We start from the raw sequence: 20,307 nt of genomic DNA, 5'->3' as shown, positions 1-20,307 counted from the left end.
AGCCCACCATGTACAATACATGGGAAAAAACAATCCTGTAATGCTGCTTGACACCGTCACCTAGATTAAATATTTAAACATAATGTTGCAAAGTCGTATCAAATGGACTGAGCACATAAGGTTGGTAATAGGGATGACAAATTGTCAACTTCAGTTTATTGGGAGAGTTTTAGAAAAGAGCACCTCATCTACAAAGAGTCCACATATAAAACACTTGTGTTAACCATTCTTGAGTACTGCTCAAGTGTTTGGGATCTCACCAGGATGGGTTAAACAAAGACATTGAAGCAACTCAGAGGTGTACTGCTAGATTTGTTAATGGTAGATTTGACCAATATGTGAATATTAAGGAGATGCATCATGAACTCAAATGGGAATACCTCGAGGGAATACTACATTGTTTTTGTGAAACACTGCTGGTAAAGTTTATAAAACATTCATTTCACCTGACTGCAGATCAAATCTGCTGCCACCAATGTACATTTTGAATAAGGACTGCGAATATAGGAGAAATTAGGTAAGAGAAATTAGAGCTCATTTACAGCCATATAGATAGTTTTTTTTTTTTTCATTGCTACATTTTTGAGTGAAACATAAAAAGGAAATGACTAATAGTTACATGGTACCTCCTGCCTTACACCATATGGTGGCCTGTGGAGTATGTATGTAGATGTAGATGTAGATGAAGGCATCAGCATCCATCTAATGGATGAATCATCATCAACTGCATCACTTACCCTCACTGCTTTTGGTACTGGGATTTAAACCAGGAGACTTGTTCAATGCTTGTTGACAAGAAACCAGGTCTTTTACTCTAGCTGGTCCAATGCTGATGGTGGAGATATTTTACAGTATTGAAATTTTAACCAGCTACCACCAGCTAAAGCATCACCACACTAGCTTGTGTAATTGTTTAGGACTGGAAACTTTTTCCCCTTAAAGTTATATGCCCTTTTAAATTCTTATTTTAAACATTATTCTTCCTTTAAAATAGCCAACAAATCAGATGGTATCTATAAAGTTTATCACAATATCAATACTAAAATTTTTTTTGACATACATTTGTATTACAGTTATGTTTCAGAGTATGATTTTTCTTCCTAAAAATATAATACATTATACTGTACAAACATTATCTTTGTTGTAGTTGCAGTAATCATACATCAAATGTTTAAACCACAGGTGCTGTGAATTCACTCCTGTCATTTCGTGCACTGTATCCACTGAGCAGATTGACGTATTGTGCATACCTGGTGCATCCACTGATAATGTTCCTGACAAGCTTCCAGATGGATGGTCCTTTGCATATTCATAATGGCCTTGTGGTAAGTAGAAGAGGGGCATTGTGTAAAAAGGAACTGATTATGTTTTGTTAATAATTTATCTTGATTTCAATGTAGCTGCATGGTGAAACATTACTGTATATGCTGAAGCACCAAAGAAACTGGTATACATATGTGTGTTCAAATACAGAGATATGTAAACAAGCAGAATATGGTACTGTGGTCATTAACCTATATATAAGACAACAAGTGTCTGTTGCAGTTATTAGATCAGTTATTGCTGCTACAATAGCAGGTTACCAAGATTTAAGTGAGTTTGAATGTGGTGATATAGTCGGTGCATGAGTGATGAGACTCAGCATCTCCAAGGTTGCAATGAAGTGGGGATTTTCCAGTGCAACCCTTTCACGAGTGTATCATGAATATCAGGAATCTGATAAAAAATCAAATTTCCAACATTACTGTGGCTGGAAAAAGATCCTGCAAGAAAGGGACCAACGTTGACTGAAGAGAATCGTTCAATGTGACAGAAGTGCAGCCTTTCTGCAGATTGCTGCAGATTTCAATGCTAGGCCATCAACAGGTGTCAGTGTGTGAATCATTCAACAAAATATCATCAATACGGGCTTTTGGAGCCAAAGGCCTACTTGAGTACCCTTGCTTTATGCCTCGCCTGGGCCACTTGACACTGAAATTGGACTGTGGTGACTGGAAACATGTTACCTAGTTGGACGAGTCTCATTTCAAATTGTATTGAGTAGATGGATGTGTATGGGTATGGAGACAACCTTATGAATCCATGGACCCTGAATGTCATCAGGGGACTATTCAAGTTGGTGGAGGCTCTGTTATGGCATGGGATGTGTGCAATTGGAGCAATATGGGACCCCTGATATGTCTAGATACAACTCTGATAAGTGACATGTATGTAAGCATTCTGTCTGATCACCTGCATCCATTCATGTTTGTTGTGCAGTCTGATAAACTTGGGCAATTCCAGTAGGACAATGTGACAACCTACACATCCAGAATTGCTACACAATGAATGGCTCCAGGAATACTCTTCTGAGTTTAAATGCTTCCACTAGCCACCAAACTCCCCAGACATGAACATTATTGAGTATCCAGAATTGAGTATATCTGGGATTCTTTGGCTCTTCAGTGTAGAAAAACACACTTATTTGCCACATGCAACCTAGGCTAGTTACTGGAAATCTATATCACAGAAGTAAATAATTAATGAAACAAGTGGCAAATAAGTGTATTTTTCCCACAGTTCATTAAATTACATTTCATTTGCTTATTTTATTTGGTAACTTACACAGTGTAGTCAGTACAAACACAAAAAAGAATTTTCTATCCAGGAGCATGTAAAATTATTTATCAAATTCAAGAATTTACCTACCTTGTTTTGCTCCTATAGAGAAAACAAACCCTACTTTACAAAATATACTGACATTACAATATAGGAACATGCACTATCATTGCCACTGTTAGTATTTGTTCATTTTAAATAGGTCATAAGGGAAGGTGTTCTCAACAAATAATATTTAGGACTTCACAGAGCTTTACTAAGCACGGTCCTATTGGAAGTGGAATGTCTTTGTCTTCTTTTGACATCAGAAATGTCTTACCCAGCCTGTTACAGCAGTACTTACTGTTTAACATGGACTTTGAACTGCAGTATGGCTTGGTAATTTTATATCAACAAATCTTTACCATTGATGCAAGCCATGATAAGCGGCAAGAAAAATTTCTAGGATTGACTGAGGACCCAACATCAGAATGTGTTATATACTGCTAGCTATGCAAGAAATTGTAATAGGAATCACACAGTTTTAGACAGATAACTGATTACTTAAGACAAAATCAAAGTGTGTGATATTCTGCAATCAAACACAGTTTATGTCGTTTTATTGTTGTCTGCATTTGTTAGCAGATTATCACAATTTACTTTTTGTACTAAGCATAGTGCAATGCTAAAATCCTATTTTTGAAAGCAGATAGGTTCAAATACTAGTACACCTACTTAAAATTAGGTTTTTTACGTAAATCATTATTGATGGATGTTAAAAGCTTATTTCCCATTAAGGTAAGGGGGTGAGTTGGGAGGTAAAGCTTTTCACAGAGAACTCAATCACTTGCAATATATATGTTTTATGAACATATAGTTCCTGAGATGGTGGAAAGCCAGCACTGTTAGTCCCACCAGAGTACTACGGATGTTTTAGTGACCACTCTTCAGAATACCATGAATTTTAACAAAAGTGTTATTTCAGCAAAAAGAATCAAACTTAAGCTCTGCTCACACACTTACATTCAGTTCCAGCACCATACCATATCATAATATACCATACAATACAATATCAAAGCATGTTTTGTTGTTTTTAGGGTGTAACCTTATGTTCCCAATTTTAGTTAGTCAAACAATAGAAAATCTGGAATGGAATAACAACAATATGAATTACGATAGATTGCTACTCATTGCATGGAGGATGAATTGAGCTACAGACAAACACATTTAAAAGTATATTTTTGGATATTATTCGCCAGTCTTTGATAAGGTGAAGAAACACTCAGACACACCTTGATACATACACAACTCTCTCTCTCTCTCTCTCTCTCTCTCTCTCTCTCTCTCTCTCTCTCACACACACACACACACACACACACACACACACACACACACACACACAGCTGTTGTTGTTTCTAGTTACTGCGGCAATGTGTGAGAGTTGTGAGATTTTCTGTGTGTGTGTGTGTGTGTGTGTGTGTGTGTGTGTGTGTGTGTGTGTGTGTGTGTGTGTGTGTGTTTTGCTTCTTCTTGTGATGAAGGATAGCTGAATAACATGCAATAGTCTACTTTTAAATGTGGTAAGTAGCAATCCATCCTAATTTGTGTTGTTATTCAAAACTAAGGAGTGTTCGATATGTTGATGGTATGAACACATTGCTGTATGTGGCAAGAGCTAAGCAACCAGTTGTAAATGTGATAAAACTGTGCACAATGTATTAAAATCACATTAATCTCCACAAACTTATTTCGAAAATCCTGGGAATAATATAGTATGGAGCTTTACCTGCCAATCACCTGTTGATGAGGAAAAAGTACAATTTATGGAAGTCATCAAATGAATCCACTGTTCCAAAGCTAAAATATTTATCAGCCTACCTAACTATTTATCTACCACCATCATCTAATAATTTTCTGATTGTACATCTTGTGAACAGCAGAATCTGGAGCAAACACAAATTGCAACTAATATATCTGCAAAGATAAAAGTTAGTTACAGATAAGCAACAGACACTGAGCATACCCATATTTATTTTGACTATATACAATTCGGGAAAAAGTTTCAAATTATAAAATTTTTTGTGATAAAAACAACCAGTTAAAAATTTGTAGAATCTGGGTAAAATCCAAACACAATACCACATTAGCCCTGCCTGATGCAGCTGATTGATCTTCCAAGAGAGTAACAGGATTTTGAGGTCTGCCAGTCGCAAATCAAAAGTCCTCCATCCACTGTAGGCTCCCCTACTTGATGTAAGGAAAAGGTAAAAGACAAAGAAACAACTCAATGACAAAACTGTCAAAGCTAAAGAGCTCCTTGAAAGGATTCAAAGTCCATACCGGTGTGGAGTAACAAACTTTCAGCACAGCTCTGTGTTTTTATACACAAGAGACATTTTGTGATGAATGAAGCCATTGTGTTATGAGGTTATGAGGTTATGAGGCTGCAGCATTTTCTGCCAGGATGTCTCATTGTAGTAGGACCAACAATGAAGTTATCATCTTTGTAATTAGCATATGGGACTTCACGCATCTGTAACATTGCACATTCTATTACTTTTTTACTTGTTTCCTTTTTTAACAATCAAATAACCTCTTCATAGAGACCATTTCTCCTTTTAGGGAATTTTAACATTAACGTTAACATTGACATTAACAGAGTGCTATATTATTTCACTTTCACTTACCTCATCTGTTAAGCTGTTGACAGTCATAGGCTGCTGGAGGAATTATGTTTCCTGAATACTGATGATAACATGCACTTCAGTGCTAAAGCAAAATCATTCTTAATCATTGTCCTTGTGCACTGTTCCCTTGCCCACTCAGATTCAGGTTAGCAGGAAGCAGGTTAGTGGTTGATGACTTTATCAGGTTACCAGTATCAAAGCCTTCTGGTCTCCAAGAATAAACACATGACAAATAAACTAAGAAAGAAAGAAGAGATTGTGGCAAATGTTCATCAGTTGTTAAACTGGTTCCAAAGTGGAATGGTAACACACCAGTGTAAATTCCAGTAAATGTGCAAGATCAACAGTAACTGTTACAACTGTAGAATGCGTGTCTGCAAACTGCATCCAGAAACATCACCTGAAACATAAGAAACTTTATTTGCATCCAGTATGGGTTTAGAAGATATCATTCTTCCCTCAACAACCTGAACTTGCTAGAGATTTTCTACATAGACTGTGCTTTTCAATTTTATGAAGCTCTGTGATGCTATTTGGAATCATGAAATCATCAGACAGCTTCAAAGAATATGTTTCCAGTAATGTCTTCTATCTCCATATAATCCTCCCTTCCATTTAAATTCTTGATATAACTGTCAAACCTATTACACTGTCATTTCAAGTGTCATTACGTTCACATCAGCTTTTAAAGTAATGTTCTGTACAGAATATTCTGCTCTTTGTAGGTGCCTTCATCTGTCCATCTTAGCTCATGATTTATGAACTAAAGAGGGTTAGATATATCACTGGCTTTGGATTTCCTTTTAAAAAAGTTATGTATGTGAACAGTTATAATTCTCATCATGTTTTTAACATACCTGAACTTTGTGTTTTAACTTTATCAGGATACAGAATTAGCTACATCCCAGACTACATTTTTAAATCAATGTTTTTCTCAATATGTTAAGGGGTCTTTGAAGTCCACACAATTACATGAGGCAATGCAATAAAGTGCTGTGAGAATGTGCACAGTTCTATCTTCATTCATCATTAGTTACAACAATGTGAACCCTGCAACCCAGTCTACAGGGGCAGCTCAGATGGATGGTATTGTCGTACGACAATTATTGGAAAAAGCACTGACGCTGGCTGTCTCCATGTCTGTATGTTCCTCCAGGTATTTTGCCTGAAAAACAACTCCTCCACTGTAGTTACCAAATAGATTTATTGAGGTGGCAGCTGCCTATGAAGAGAAACATGCTGTGTATACCACTAAGTATATTCTGAAACAAACTCTTCAAAAGCATACATTGTGAACATCCCTTTACAGCAATAGTTTATGTAATATTACAACAGAGTTCTTCTTCAGTGTCAAAATTCGGAGCCTCCATTCACCACAGCTTTATAAACTAAAGTGGGTTTTTGAAAACATAGAGCTCAGTAATAAGAAAAGAATCCACTCATCATGGTGTAGTATATGTTCACATTACACAATAAAAAGGTTATATTGTTTACAGTACTTCAGCTACTTAATAAAATTTAGAGTGCAAAACTGAGTGAGTAGGTTTTTCTTATGTCCGCCATCTAGAATGATGAAAACTCTCCTAAGTTCAGACATAACATGGTTTCTGAGGCAGAGTACAGACTAGCACAGTGATGGTGTCCTTATGCCATGATGACTTTTGCCCAATGTGGGTTGCAGCTTTCATCTTGTGGAGTGGACAGCCATCAGGACATTCTCCTTAACTTGCTGGTGGCTGCTTTCACTCCGAGAAAAATATGACACAGCCAACCAACTGTACCACTCATGGGCATCCCAACTGGGTATCTGCTATGGCTTTATAATTTTTTAACATTCAGGGATCTTTTGCTGAGTGAAAAGTATCATCTTAATCTGCAAAACAAAGGTGCAGGAATTTATTAAAAATGTGGCTTGCTCAGCTGTGAGCTTGAAAAGAAATCATAGAGACCTCATTTTGGCTGGAGTCATAACTTTACATTGATGCAAAACCACACATCCCTATGAATTTTTATAATATACACCATATAAAAATATTCATACTGAGGGCTTAAAATGAAAGGTAGTTAATCTAAACAGTTTTTACAATATTTAGTCAAAACATTAATTACAGACTAATTTGATCAAACTGAAGGATATATCTATATGGGCATGGAGAATGCTTACTGTATTTTAAATACACATTACTTTTGAATTATAGATCTCTAATGACATTCTCTAGCTGTCACAAATTCATCTATAAAACACCAGCACCAACAAAAATATTTGTTTAATTTGGAAGAAACTTTGAAAAACATGCTTTCTCAGTATGTACTATGCATTGACAACATTGTATTTACTGCACAAGCTTTGTTCAGTGGTGCTAAAATGAGTACGTAACAGGCTGTGAGGTGACCTCTATGCTCTTTGCATGGACAATGGACAGATTCACAGTGTTTATTAAAATATGAGCTGACAACATGTTGACACATGAAACAATGATATAAATAGAAGGGGAATTTGGAAACTGGCCACAGAGCATGGGTCACAGCACTTGCTGCACTTTGTATCCCTTCACCAGTGGCATACAGGTAGTCAGTATGGAGTGTGATGGCCTGATGGCAATACAGGATGCTGACAGGTCTCCATTCTGCATGGACTTGTAGTAACACATTACTGGACAAGCGTTGTATCGAGGTAGCAGTGATCCATGATAGCAGTGATAGGAGTGAAATCCCCTCTTCTACAGTGCACCTAGTATGTTCTTTTTAATTCATATCCAGAGAGCAAGATGACCATCCTAAACAAGTGATGTCTTCATATTTCAGGCACTCGTCCATCAGGACAACTCAGTATAGTTTAGCATTATCATGTATCAGAGGGAATCCAGGTACATATGCACCACAAAACAGCGTATATACCCTTGGAGGATATGAGTCGTATAGAATGTTGCTATCACAGTACCCTTAAGACACAAATGTTTAGATGTACATGCACCTAACCTGATGCCTTCCCAGATAAGAGGATTGGCACCACCATATTGGTGCCATTCCACAATATTAGTGTGGTTTGTGACATGTTGCAGGGGCTTATCAGATGAACAGCCAGAGAGAATCATCCTCCAGCTTAAGTACAAGATGTCTATGGATAGAACATACCTTAAGGTTCTTAAGTCCACTCAAGATAGAACGATACTATATTTGCTGAGCCAGATAGTGCAGGGGAATCCAACTGGCAGGTCATTAAGCATACACAACAGACTGTCAGAGCTGATAATCCTCTGGCTGATGGGAAATGTGTGACCCAAAAGATACCAAAAATATTTTCTCCTTTCTGAAATTATCTCCTTGTTCATTAAATGATGCTATTTACAACATTCAGTTCCCAGTCTTCCTCATGATTACTGAAGCCTGTTTCTGGTCTATCAATAATCAAGTCATGCAAAATGCCATTCATATGCATTTACCATCCTGCTTCTCTGTAACACAAATTCTGTATTCTGAATGCCTGCGTTCATGATACCTGTGATGTTCAACTCTTGGATCACATTTCACCATCATATCCACAGCAATTCTGGCTACGTGCAGACGAACACAGAGATTTCTGTATCTTCTGTCTTCTCTACCATCATATCAATGAACACAGTCCTCCAACTCTCCCCTCAACCTTAACACTTTTGTCTGAACAACATGGCAAAAAAAAAGTTCTCATCAGAGCAAAATCCTTTCTGTACCACTCCATCATTCAGCCACCTTCTCCAAGTCCTTGTCAGTGGCAGGAACCTGACTTGGGGACAACCTCCCACATTACATTAACCTGACTCTGGGACAACTTCCCACATTACATTAGAAAACTAAATAACAACTCCAGCTTCAGAAGACAGACAATGTCATATCTATTAAAACAATAATGGTGATTACCATTGTCTTTTTACACTCCCATAACCCTTGTACATCCTTCTTTCCAACCTGATCTTGCTCATTTCCCAGTATTCCTAGCCGATGCAGTCTCCTTAAATTTACTTTCCCAGAACTCTCTATAACAGAAAAAAAATCTGCTCTGTCCACTTAAAAATTCTTCTTATATCAATTATTGTCATTATTATTATTATTATTATTATTATTATGACTACTATTATCACTATTAGTGTCAGTAGCTGCAGCAGTACAAGTAATGCCAGTATTAACATTGTTAGTTTATAATCAGTATAATTTACTCACACCACTACTTCAGACACTCAAACCATCTTAATACTAGTTGTCATACTAAAATTGTTATTTCTAAGGTAACAGGAAGTAATCTCATGCCAAGATATGATCTTCAAAAGTATTACCACAAATAAGACTGAGTCAAAGAATTTTTGACTAAATAAACCCAGTATGCTAGACTCGATGCTGAATGTTCAAGAGAATGAAAGTAACTTCTGATGTGCTTCAAGGAAATGTAACAGGATTACTTACATTAGCAGTACCAGTGCACCTAAATGATTTATCAGATACGATTAGCAATATTAGATTATTTGTGGATAATGCTATTGTCTACAGAAAAGAGTTATCACAGGATAAGGCAAGAAAATTCAGAATTACATGGACAATTTGGTGTAATGAATGTAAGATCTTGAAATCTAGGTAAACACATCATAATGTTGATGGCAAATGGAAATAACCCAGTAGCATCAGACTGCAAAATTAGTGGTAAACTTTTGGAGCTTGTTGCATTGTTTAAATATTACAGGGTAATACTACAAAGAAATAAATGTGACAAACATTTAATACCAGTAGTATCATAGATGAATGGTAAACACACATTAATGGAGTGGGTTCTTGGGAAGTGCAATGTGTGTGTAAAGGAAATGGCATAAAGCACTGATACAACCATTTTTGAAGTACTGCACCAGCATTTGGAGTCCTTATGAAGTAGGTATCACAGCAGTCATCACACAAATCCACAGATATGCTGTAAAGATCATAACAGGTAGGTTAAATCAATACAAAAGTCTAATAAAAATGCTCAGGGAACCAAAAAAATTAAAATATTTTCATGGAAAGTGATCTCATTGACAAAATTTAGAAAACCAGTGTTCCAGGGAGACTGTGTAACAATTCTTCTACCTCCATTGTACATCTCATATGATGATCATGAGAAAAAGATAACACAAAGTAGGTTGTGCACCAAGGCATATAGACAGTGATTTTTCCTTCACTCCATACACAAATGGAATAAGACAGAAAAATTGCAAATATTTGTATCAAGTATTATCCACCATGAATTGCACAGTGACTTTCAGATTATAAATATAGATGTAAATGTAAACCTTCAACAGGTATGTGAAGTATGTAAATTTTCTATGTTACCCTACCATAGTGTCACCTGCGCAGTATTACCCTGATGAAATATTATTTCATGTATGCTAAAAATAAGTAACTTATAAAAAAGGTGTATGCTATTGACAGCACTGGCAAATGCCTGCAGATATCCACTTATATATCAAGATCATGGATATTTATTCTGTCAGAATAAGTCAAGTGAATTTAAACAGTGCATTATTTGAAATCTATCTATCATATAAATTCCACAGGTACTATACCTGTCGAAGTACAATGCCACTAACCAGTTGTTATTCGGAAGCTGTTGTTGTGGACATTAGTCTGATGACTGGTTTGATGAAGCTCTTTGTGCTAATTTATCCTGATCAAGCCTCTTTATAACTACTGCATTCTGCATTTACTTGCCCACAGTAGTCAACTCTCTATCACTCTCTGCCATTTTTATCCTCCTCCCTCCCCTGCATTACCCAATCGATGATCCCTTGATACCTCAGAATGTGTCCTAGAAGCTAATCCCTTCTTTTACTTAAGTTTTACCATAAATTTATTTTCTCTCCAATGTTCCTTTCACACTATGGACAGCCTCTGGTTCTCCCTGCTTATCAAGGTTCCATATGTTTAATTTCCTACATTTCTTCAGTTTTAATTTGCAGTTAGGCCAGATAGTGTGCTATTTTAACTGGTCATTGCAACTGAGTCACATTCTATACTAATGGACCCCATCAGGAGTATTACCCTGGCTGTTTTGTGGTATTTTCTGAAGTTGTGAATGTATCCTCAAGATTCTCATGTCAAAAGAATTTGCTGTTTCTCATGTGCATCATGCAGAGAAGCAAGTTAAGATCGTATAGAACCTCTTCGCCCATAAAGGTATCACAAAGAAATGTTATTCCACTGAGTACCTCAGCATGTAAGAAGTGAGTCTGCAGATGAAGCAGTTAAGAATGCATTATCAGATGTAGTGTAACACAGTGTGCCTTTTCCCACCATAGTTTTACTTTGCAGTAGAGCAAGGGTGGCCAAGAATTAAGCTTGTGAGCCATGCTTGGGCTTGCATCCCATAGTGCTCAGCTTGACTGCACAATGCACCTACTGCCACGTGACACTGTCTGAGCTAGAGGAGGGGAAGATAGGGAAACTGTGAATGCACTGAATTTGAAAAGCATTTCAGTCACTCTGCATGTGACTAAGTTTCAAATTTTATATCTCTCAACAAAATAGATCACAAACAAAACAAAGTTTCAGTATTATTTAATTATTTTTGACATGCTGAAGATGTAACGTAATTTTTAACTGGTAGAAACTGTCAATATATGTTATTGACTGAAATTGCAAATGGTCTCAGAAATGACTCAGAAACTGATGTAAGACTGTAAATGTCATCAAAATGTTTAGAAAACTATCCTTGTAATTTTTCAGTGCCACACTTAATTCTTAAAACCTCACATTTTCTTTGATGCCAGTGAGTTTAGGGAAATGGACTGTGTTTTTTTGTCAGAGTTTGTTCCTTCTGAAAGACAATTTTCTTTTCAAATGCGTCCCCATCAAATTAAGAACAAGTTCTTCTTACCTTGCAATGTCTTTCTGTGGGCAGTGAACAGTCAAGACCATTAAAATTAAAGCTCTACAATCCATTCCAGATGTTCTATTTTCATTCCTGCTCTCCTTTTTACATGATAAATTCAATGATAGTGAGTTTTAAATTTAAAAAATCTTTCCAGGCATGCTCTTTGCCTTAACAAATATTCTTTTCAGTAATATATAAAGTCTTCGCACCCTTTGTTCAATTACATCAAAACTGTTGCAATGTCATTTTATACCAAATTTGTGGTACCTGTGGACTGTGTGACTGCAAAATATACAGGGTAAGTCACTAACTATTGCCACCTAGAATAACTCCAAAATTATGATAGTAGCTAAAAGGTTTGTGGGACAAATGTTGCATGGAGCAACGGGGGCAATAATATGATACTGGTTTTTTGTTGCTAGATGGGGTCATGTTGGAGATATGGAGGTCAACTTTGTTTCTTTAAATGGGATGCTATAGTTTGGTACTTATTTTCTGATAGCGGCTATTGAGACGAATCCAATGATGTGTAACAGTAAGTCTTTGAAGGTCAATGAAGGTCAGAAAGATGGCATGAACGTCCATTTACAGAAGGTGTTTGAAGTGATGACCATTGGTATCAATGCAGTGCTGCAATCTTCTTATCATTGATTGAGTGGTATTCCTTATCACTTTGGCACTTATCAAAGCACATGCTCTGATGATTCTCAGTCGTATATCATGCAAATAGTAAATATTCACCGAATACAGTGTATCCATCTAACGTTCCATTGACATGTAAACACCATTCGATGGTTTTGCAATACAACAAAAATAGGAATGGTAAGACTAGACTTATTTTCTGAGAGATATCCTCGACATACTCACTCTACATGTTGTACATTTAAATATGTGTATGATAAATTGAGAACAACTGGATCTTTAATGCATCAGAAACATATCCGTCAAAGGAAAGTTACTAACAAGGCAACAGAAATTGGTACTCTTGCCACTGTCATTTGAGCTCCTTCTGTTAGTTTGCATCATATCGCAAGGGTATCTGCCATAAGCCAGAGTAATGTTGTTCATGTTCCGCATCACCACAAATATCATCCTTACCATATCAGTCTCCACCAAGAATTGACTGGTACAGATTGTATTCATCACATTGAATTCTGTCAATGGGCTCAGCTTCAGATTCAGAGAGATAACACATTTATTAATTTGATTTTATTTATGGATGAGGCTACACTTATGAAGCATGGAAATGTTAATTTGCATAACATGCATTATTGGACAACTGAAAACTCATGTTGGTTGCAGCAAGTTTCATACCAAAAACCGTGCTCGGTGAATGTAAGATGTGGGATTCTAGAGGACGGAATTATAGGACCCTATTTCATCGATGGAAATCTTAATGGTAGGAAGTACACCACATTCCTGTGAGATACAATAGGTCTGTTATTGGAAGAAATACCTTTAAGAACAAGGAACAGAATGTGGTGTCAACACAATGGGTGTCCGGATTTTTTGCTGATGGCTAGAAATGAGTTGCAGAGACAATTCCCAAATTGTTGGATTGGATGCGGAGGAGACGTGTCGTCATCAGCTTGTTTGCAAGCCTTGACACCTCTGGATTTTTTCTTGTGGGGATTCGTAAAAGGCATTGTTTATAAAGATGTTCCAACTATACCTGAAGATAAGTGAGAGAGAGCTGTCAGAACATATGCTTCGATAAGTGCCGAAGCGATAAGGAACACCACTCAATCCATGATAAGAAGATTGCAGCACTGCATTGATACCAATGAGCATCACTTCCAACACCTTCTGTAAATGGACATTCATGCCACATTTGTGACCTTCGTTGACCTTACTGTTACACATCTTTGGATTTGTCTTGATAGCCACTATCAGAAAATAAGTACTAAACTATAGCATCCATTTACGAAACAAAGTTGACCTTCATATCTCTGAAGTGACCCCACCTAGCAACAAAAAACCAATGTCATATTATGGCCCCCTTTGTCCCATGCAACTTTTGTCCCACAGACTTTTCAGCTACTATCATACTTTCGGAGTTATTCTTGGTGGCAAAAGTTAGTGACTCACCCTGTATACTGAGAATTTTCATCCCCCTCTTCTGTAATTCTCATTCATATTAAAGGATGTGATAATAGATTGCTACACTGCCTCAAACAGCCACAGGACCTGTGAATATCCTTTAGACCATGAACAAATAGGGATGCATAAACAGTAGTGGCACAACAATTACACTGAAGTGAGCAATTCCCTTTAAGGCAGTGTCCTCCTCTGCAACAATAGTATATGCCAGTGTACAATACTTGAAACATTCAGGTTTCTGAATACTTCATTAAACAGAATCTGTTTTGTATTGTGACAATAGGATAAAATTTACTCCAGGGGCTGATTTTTGTCCTGCTTTATCAGCCAATGAGATTATCTCTTTACTTTAACAGTTAGGTATTTTAGTAGTTTCTTTATGTAATCAGCGAGTCACATTTCATGACAAAATGTTTTAGCTCCTGTCCCAAGTTTGTATTTTAAACCAAAAACCATGTTAAAGTATCAATTTTTATGTGATCCACTATAAATATGTTAATGTGCCTGAGAGAAAGAAGACTAATTTTAACAAAAAAATTCTTACCCATATTTGTGTTTTAGATACATTAATCATATTTGTCTCAAAATGGTTTAATCAGAGTCCCAACAACTACTATGTTGAGCATTATCATCATCATCATCATCCAAACTGTCAATAGTGATTTACTACTCAAAAGCTTTGTTGAATTGTAACAATTCCCCATCCTCCATTAACTTGCTATCAAAGGATAATAAACTTTGATGAAACAGCAGTAACTGTTGCTACAGACCTATCTGTTGTATACTATACAGACTAACCATCTCAGTAGATAAATCAAAATGCCTGTCAGTCTTGCAAAATATTGCTAGAGTTATCTTATGGCTAATGTGAATTATATGAACATATTACTATAACACAAGAAAGTTGCTATAAGAAACTACATTATAATAGAAACTAATATTTTTATCTGAGACTCAGGTGTGCCTCTTAAGGGTTGTCAGGCACATTTCTCTCATTTTCTCTAGTTTTTGAATAGATATTTGCAATTTGTAGATGGAATGAGCCCAAAAAAATACTTCACATTTGTTTTGTGCAATTCCCTTAGTGAGCAGAAAATTGTAGTTTGCTTCTCATTACTAACAAAGGTTTTAAAAATGATATATATATATATATATATATATATATATATATATATATATATATATATATATATATATATATCACATTGTCTGCTGCTCTCATGCAACCAATATATATATATGTCTGCTGCTCTCATGCAACAGTATTATTATCCCCTCCCCCCCCCCCCCACACAATATATATATATATATATATATATATATATATATATATATATATATATATATATATATATATTAAAAACAAAGATTCCAAGACTTACCAAGCGGGAAAGCGCCGGCACACAGGCACATGAACAAAACACACAAACACACACACACAGAATTACGAGCTTTCGCAACTGGCAGTTGCTTCGTCAGGAAAGAGGGAGGGAGAGGGAAAAATGAAAGGATGTGGGTTTTAAGGGAGAGGGTAAGGTATTTAAATATGTCTGCTTGTGTCTGTGTATGTGCGGATGGATATGTGTGTGTGTGTGTGCGCGAGTGTACACCTGTCCTTTTTTTCCCCTAAGGGAAGTCTTTCCGCTCCCGGGATTGGAATGACTCCTTACCCTCTCCCTTAAAACCCACATCCTTTCATTTTTCCCTCTCCCTCCCTCTTTCCTGACGAAGCAACTGCCAGTTGCGAAAGCTCGTAATTCTGTGTGTGTGTTTGTGTGTTTTGTTCATGTGCCTGTCTGCCGGCGCTTTCCCGCTTGGTAAGTCTTGGAATCTTTGTTTTTAATATATTTTTCCCATGTGGAAGTTTCTTTCTGTTATATATATTGTGTGGGGGGGGGGGGGGGGAGGAGGAGGGGATAATAATACTGTTGCATGAGAGCAGCAGACAATGTGATGTGGGCTGGTACATAAGAAATGACAAGTTGGGCAAAGAAGACATGGCAAATACATGTTACCCAATGTTTTGGTGTCTATTGTTGTCATCAACAGACTGACAGCAAGCCTTCCATTCATAGTACTAACACTGTCCAGTGATGTGTCACTTTAAATATATACTTGTAGACTGGCCAGGTATTTCAGTTACCATATCCTCATTTTCCCCATATCAAGTCTCACTATGCTGTTTGTCTGCTACTGCTTGTAGCAAGTGCAACTCAGCTGCTGCTAGTGAACATGTTATTCTTCATGTTTTACTGTCACTGTTAGTATGGCTAACTAAACTGAATATCAAACCAGATTAATTTTACCACTTTTCAACTCTCATTTGGTATTGCATGAAACATGTGATGTGCAGTATCTTTTTGAGCTGAAGTCAACTATACATTGCAAACTTGAAATTTCAAATATTTAACAAAATAATCACAAAAAAGTACTGAAGTACTATTTCAAACACCATGTCACACCTGTGATTTGACTACAATTATATCTCTGTAAAAAAACAGTTATAACATATCTTTTAAGATGAGATGTTGATGGGGATACAAAACTTCAGGTAAATATAAATCTGGTGGGTTTAACTTGAGAAGCATATCTGTACAAATTAAAGTGGACTTTCAGTGAAGTTGATTCATCTCTGACACATTGTTCTCATTTATATTATGTAATATTTTTTCCAGTTGCTATATACATTACATGAATTCAATAATATTTCCAGTTATTACTTTTTTTACACAGAAAGTCATTCTAATTGATAATCACTTGCCTTAATCATTTCTCTCATATGTCTAAAATACTTTGTTTTCTGATAAAAGAATCATTTAAATGAGTACAAATATTACAGTACAATTAATCTAAATGAGATACCTTTTTTTTTAATGTATTCTGGTGATCCACATTGTGAATATACATCACAGGTTATGGAACATATTAGTTTTACAAATTTGTTGTGGTATTACATAAACAGTTCTAATGTGTTACATATTAAAGTATCTACAGCTTAGGTTCTATTACACAAAAATAAATTTAGCATTTAAATAAACATTACAGAAAAAATAAATATCTCAGAAAATATATTACAAAAAAATAAGTGTTTACTGTCATAAGTAGAAAGGATCACAGTGATAAATCTATATTCATCAAAATAACTTCATGAACAGCTACTACACAAATTATCATCACTAACTGTCTTGATAATGAACTTGAGTAGGCTACATTTCATAGAAGCCTTATTGTTTTCCAACATTTGTACTATTGCCATAAAATTAGAGTTATACATTTAGATATATAATGCTATTTCTCAGTTATCAGGTAAACTTGTAGAGTACCTGCATTTCTTCCTATTTCAGTGTGATGAAACACACACACACACACACACACACACACACACACACACACACACACACACACACACACAAATAGTAAAAATCAATATTGACAGCTAAGATATGTGTCAGTTGTCTAGTTTATTACATCACTAGAAGCCTAATTATGATTATTTCTGCTTATTTTTGCAATTGTCTTAATGCAGTATTTAATGTTGCAGGTTGTTTTGTATCTTGGAAATGTAGTGGCAGCATTCCTCCTAGCATTTGTCATATCTCTAATGTTAGAATCTCCAATTGTCAATATTCTAAAATTAGGAATGCAAACAAGAAAAAGGGACAGCTGAAAGACAGCATAAATATGTTGATAAATTCTTCTCGGTTATCAGCTGAGTGGTGGTGTCGTCTTGTCACAACATTTCAATGAGTTTCATACCCATCATCTTCTGGTGAGAAGACTTCAGCAGTGGAATACACCAAGAAAGACTGCAATCGCATATAGCATAAATATGTCGTTTTCAACAATATTCCATGGTTTTATTGTTGTGGAATGATCAGTTGAAAATGAATATTTTCATTTTGTTATGAGTGTAACATGTTCCATTTAAAGGCACATATTTTAAGTTATTTATATTATGCATTTATATGAGTTTTTCAACATGTTTAAATCAAAGGTGAAACAAAGCTGAAAACTTTTTATACACTATTCTAGCATTCCTGACACCATATGCTGTTAAATGTGCATATTTGGAAAACATACTGTTGGAACCAGTGACATATTGAGAGTTCCATTTGCAAAGAGGTGAAAGATACTTGTATTGTGTCACAATTAATTGCAGAATACTGGATATTTTCATCTCTGATGTTTAAAAGGTGGTTGTGCTCCTTAAAGACATCACAATAAAAAAGACTGCAGATTTGGATGGCAGCATCAGCAGTGTGCAAAAATTTATTGTCTTAAGTTAGAATGCAGTTTCTGCCAGTGACATGTATAAAGGGTAGATGCGTATCAGTTGAAGTCAGAAAGTATTTTTGCCTCTGTAGGCAATATAAATGTATGACTACATCAATATCATATGTAATCTGCTTATGTTGCAGTGGGCTCATTATATATATTTTTTAATGGATACGAAATTATGCATCTATCTTTTGTAAATATTAATGAATCTGCTGTCAAAAAAATAAAATGAGAAATAAACTTATGTTCTAATAAGAAAGGGTAGATAAATATCTCATCACTTGGTATTCATCAATTACCTTAACTGTTGTGCAGGGTTAAAAATGTCCTCATAGTAACAGATGTCAACTTACATGTGTAAAAACATCAGTGAACCTTTTGCACTTATTTTCTTTTTAAATTAAATTAACCACATTGAATCAGTCTCACAGAGAATAGGCTCTGGGATGTGGGAAAAGTCAAATATATATTTGATTTCATGTAAAGTACACCTCTATAGCCAACTGATCAGTGCAGCTAACTGCCTTATGTGGAACCCTGGTTCGATTCCCAGTACTGCCGAGGATTATTTTTGTGTGTGAGGGGGGGGGGGGGGGGGGGAGGGGGGGGAGAAGTGGTACAGGGTTCACATGCCCTTGTGAGGCCAACTGAGGAGCTACTCGATTGATTAGTAACAGCTCTAAGGTCAAGAAACCTGGCAATGACTGGGAGAGGGGTGCGCTGACCACATGCCCCTCCATACTGCAACTGATGATGCCACTGGCAGTGTATGACACAGCAGTCAGACACAATTGGCTCATCTGTGGCTAGAACACAAACACGCTTTCTCCTTATTTAATTGAAAAGCAATACAATGACATTACTTCACATTACAAAAGACTATTAAATTACACTGCTAATTCTTATTATAATATAATCTAGAAGAGTAAATTTAACAGTTTTTGTTAAGATACTCCTCAGAAAAGTAAAATGAGTTTTCCAATGGGAAGTTCCGTACTTCAGTCATAACTCGTCACTTTGTCTACATGGCATTTAATGTACTGTGCCAGCTTGTTGGAAACATCTGATCCATACATGTGTCTCCTTTTCCTATTAATGTTAACTTCTTGAAGTCTTTAGAATTTGGTTTTGGTGCTAGAGATATTTTTTACAAAGCAGGAATATTTGTAATTTTTGTACATGCTTGTTTAATTCCTGTGTGCTAACATGCACAGTTATTATTAAGTCACAATTAAACAGCTATAGAACAAGTAATAGTTCACTAATCCTGAATGAGATGGCTCAGTTAGAGCAACCAAACTTGATGGTTGAAAAATAATACCATATGATTCATGAGTCCTTACAACGCCATTATCAGCACACCAATTCATAGTTCATATAACAATCCAGAATCCAATGCAGCAGAGAGATAAGTGGAGTGAGGATGCACAATAGCAAGTCACTCAACCACATATTTCATGTTCAGATCTCCAATCACGTTTTGCAGTGGGCCACAGAAGGATGTTGTACCTTTTGAATCATTAAACCATGGGACACTAACAGCTGCCTGCTGACTGTTAGATAATGTTATCACACTGATGTGGGTGGTTCTTGGGTGTGGGCAGAGGCAGCCTGACTTGCCACACAGCAATGTGATATGGACTGGATTTATGTGGACCATATTGTAGGTTGCCTCCAAGGAACAGAATTTAGAATCTGCAAATGTGTACCTCTAATGCAATGTAAGCTATGCACAATATCTAAAACACCCACACATCTTCTGTATCACCCATCTTCAAAGTATCATGTAAACTG

The 20,307-nt window shown here is 36.2% G+C and overlaps 1 protein-coding gene across 1 annotated transcript in view; it reads left to right on the top strand.

Annotated features, from left to right (window-relative positions):
- Nucleotides 1-18,786, top strand: part of LOC126298207 (nose resistant to fluoxetine protein 6-like) — a 167,424-nt gene extending 148,638 nt beyond the window's left edge. Inside the window, exons 14-15 of the mRNA XM_049989511.1 lie at nucleotides 1,183-1,325; nucleotides 17,777-18,786. Of these exons, the coding sequence (XP_049845468.1) occupies nucleotides 1,183-1,325; nucleotides 17,777-17,902 (269 nt within the window). The 3' untranslated portion in view covers nucleotides 17,903-18,786. The remainder of the gene's footprint in view (nucleotides 1-1,182; nucleotides 1,326-17,776) is intronic.
- Nucleotides 18,787-20,307: the final 1,521 nt, after the last annotated feature.

This window comes from Schistocerca gregaria, chromosome X (genome assembly GCF_023897955.1).
Source record: "Schistocerca gregaria isolate iqSchGreg1 chromosome X, iqSchGreg1.2, whole genome shotgun sequence".
NCBI lineage: Eukaryota > Metazoa > Arthropoda > Insecta > Orthoptera > Acrididae > Schistocerca > Schistocerca gregaria.
The sequence above is the reverse complement of the archived record's forward strand: the minus strand, read 5'-3'. Positions and strand labels throughout refer to the sequence as shown.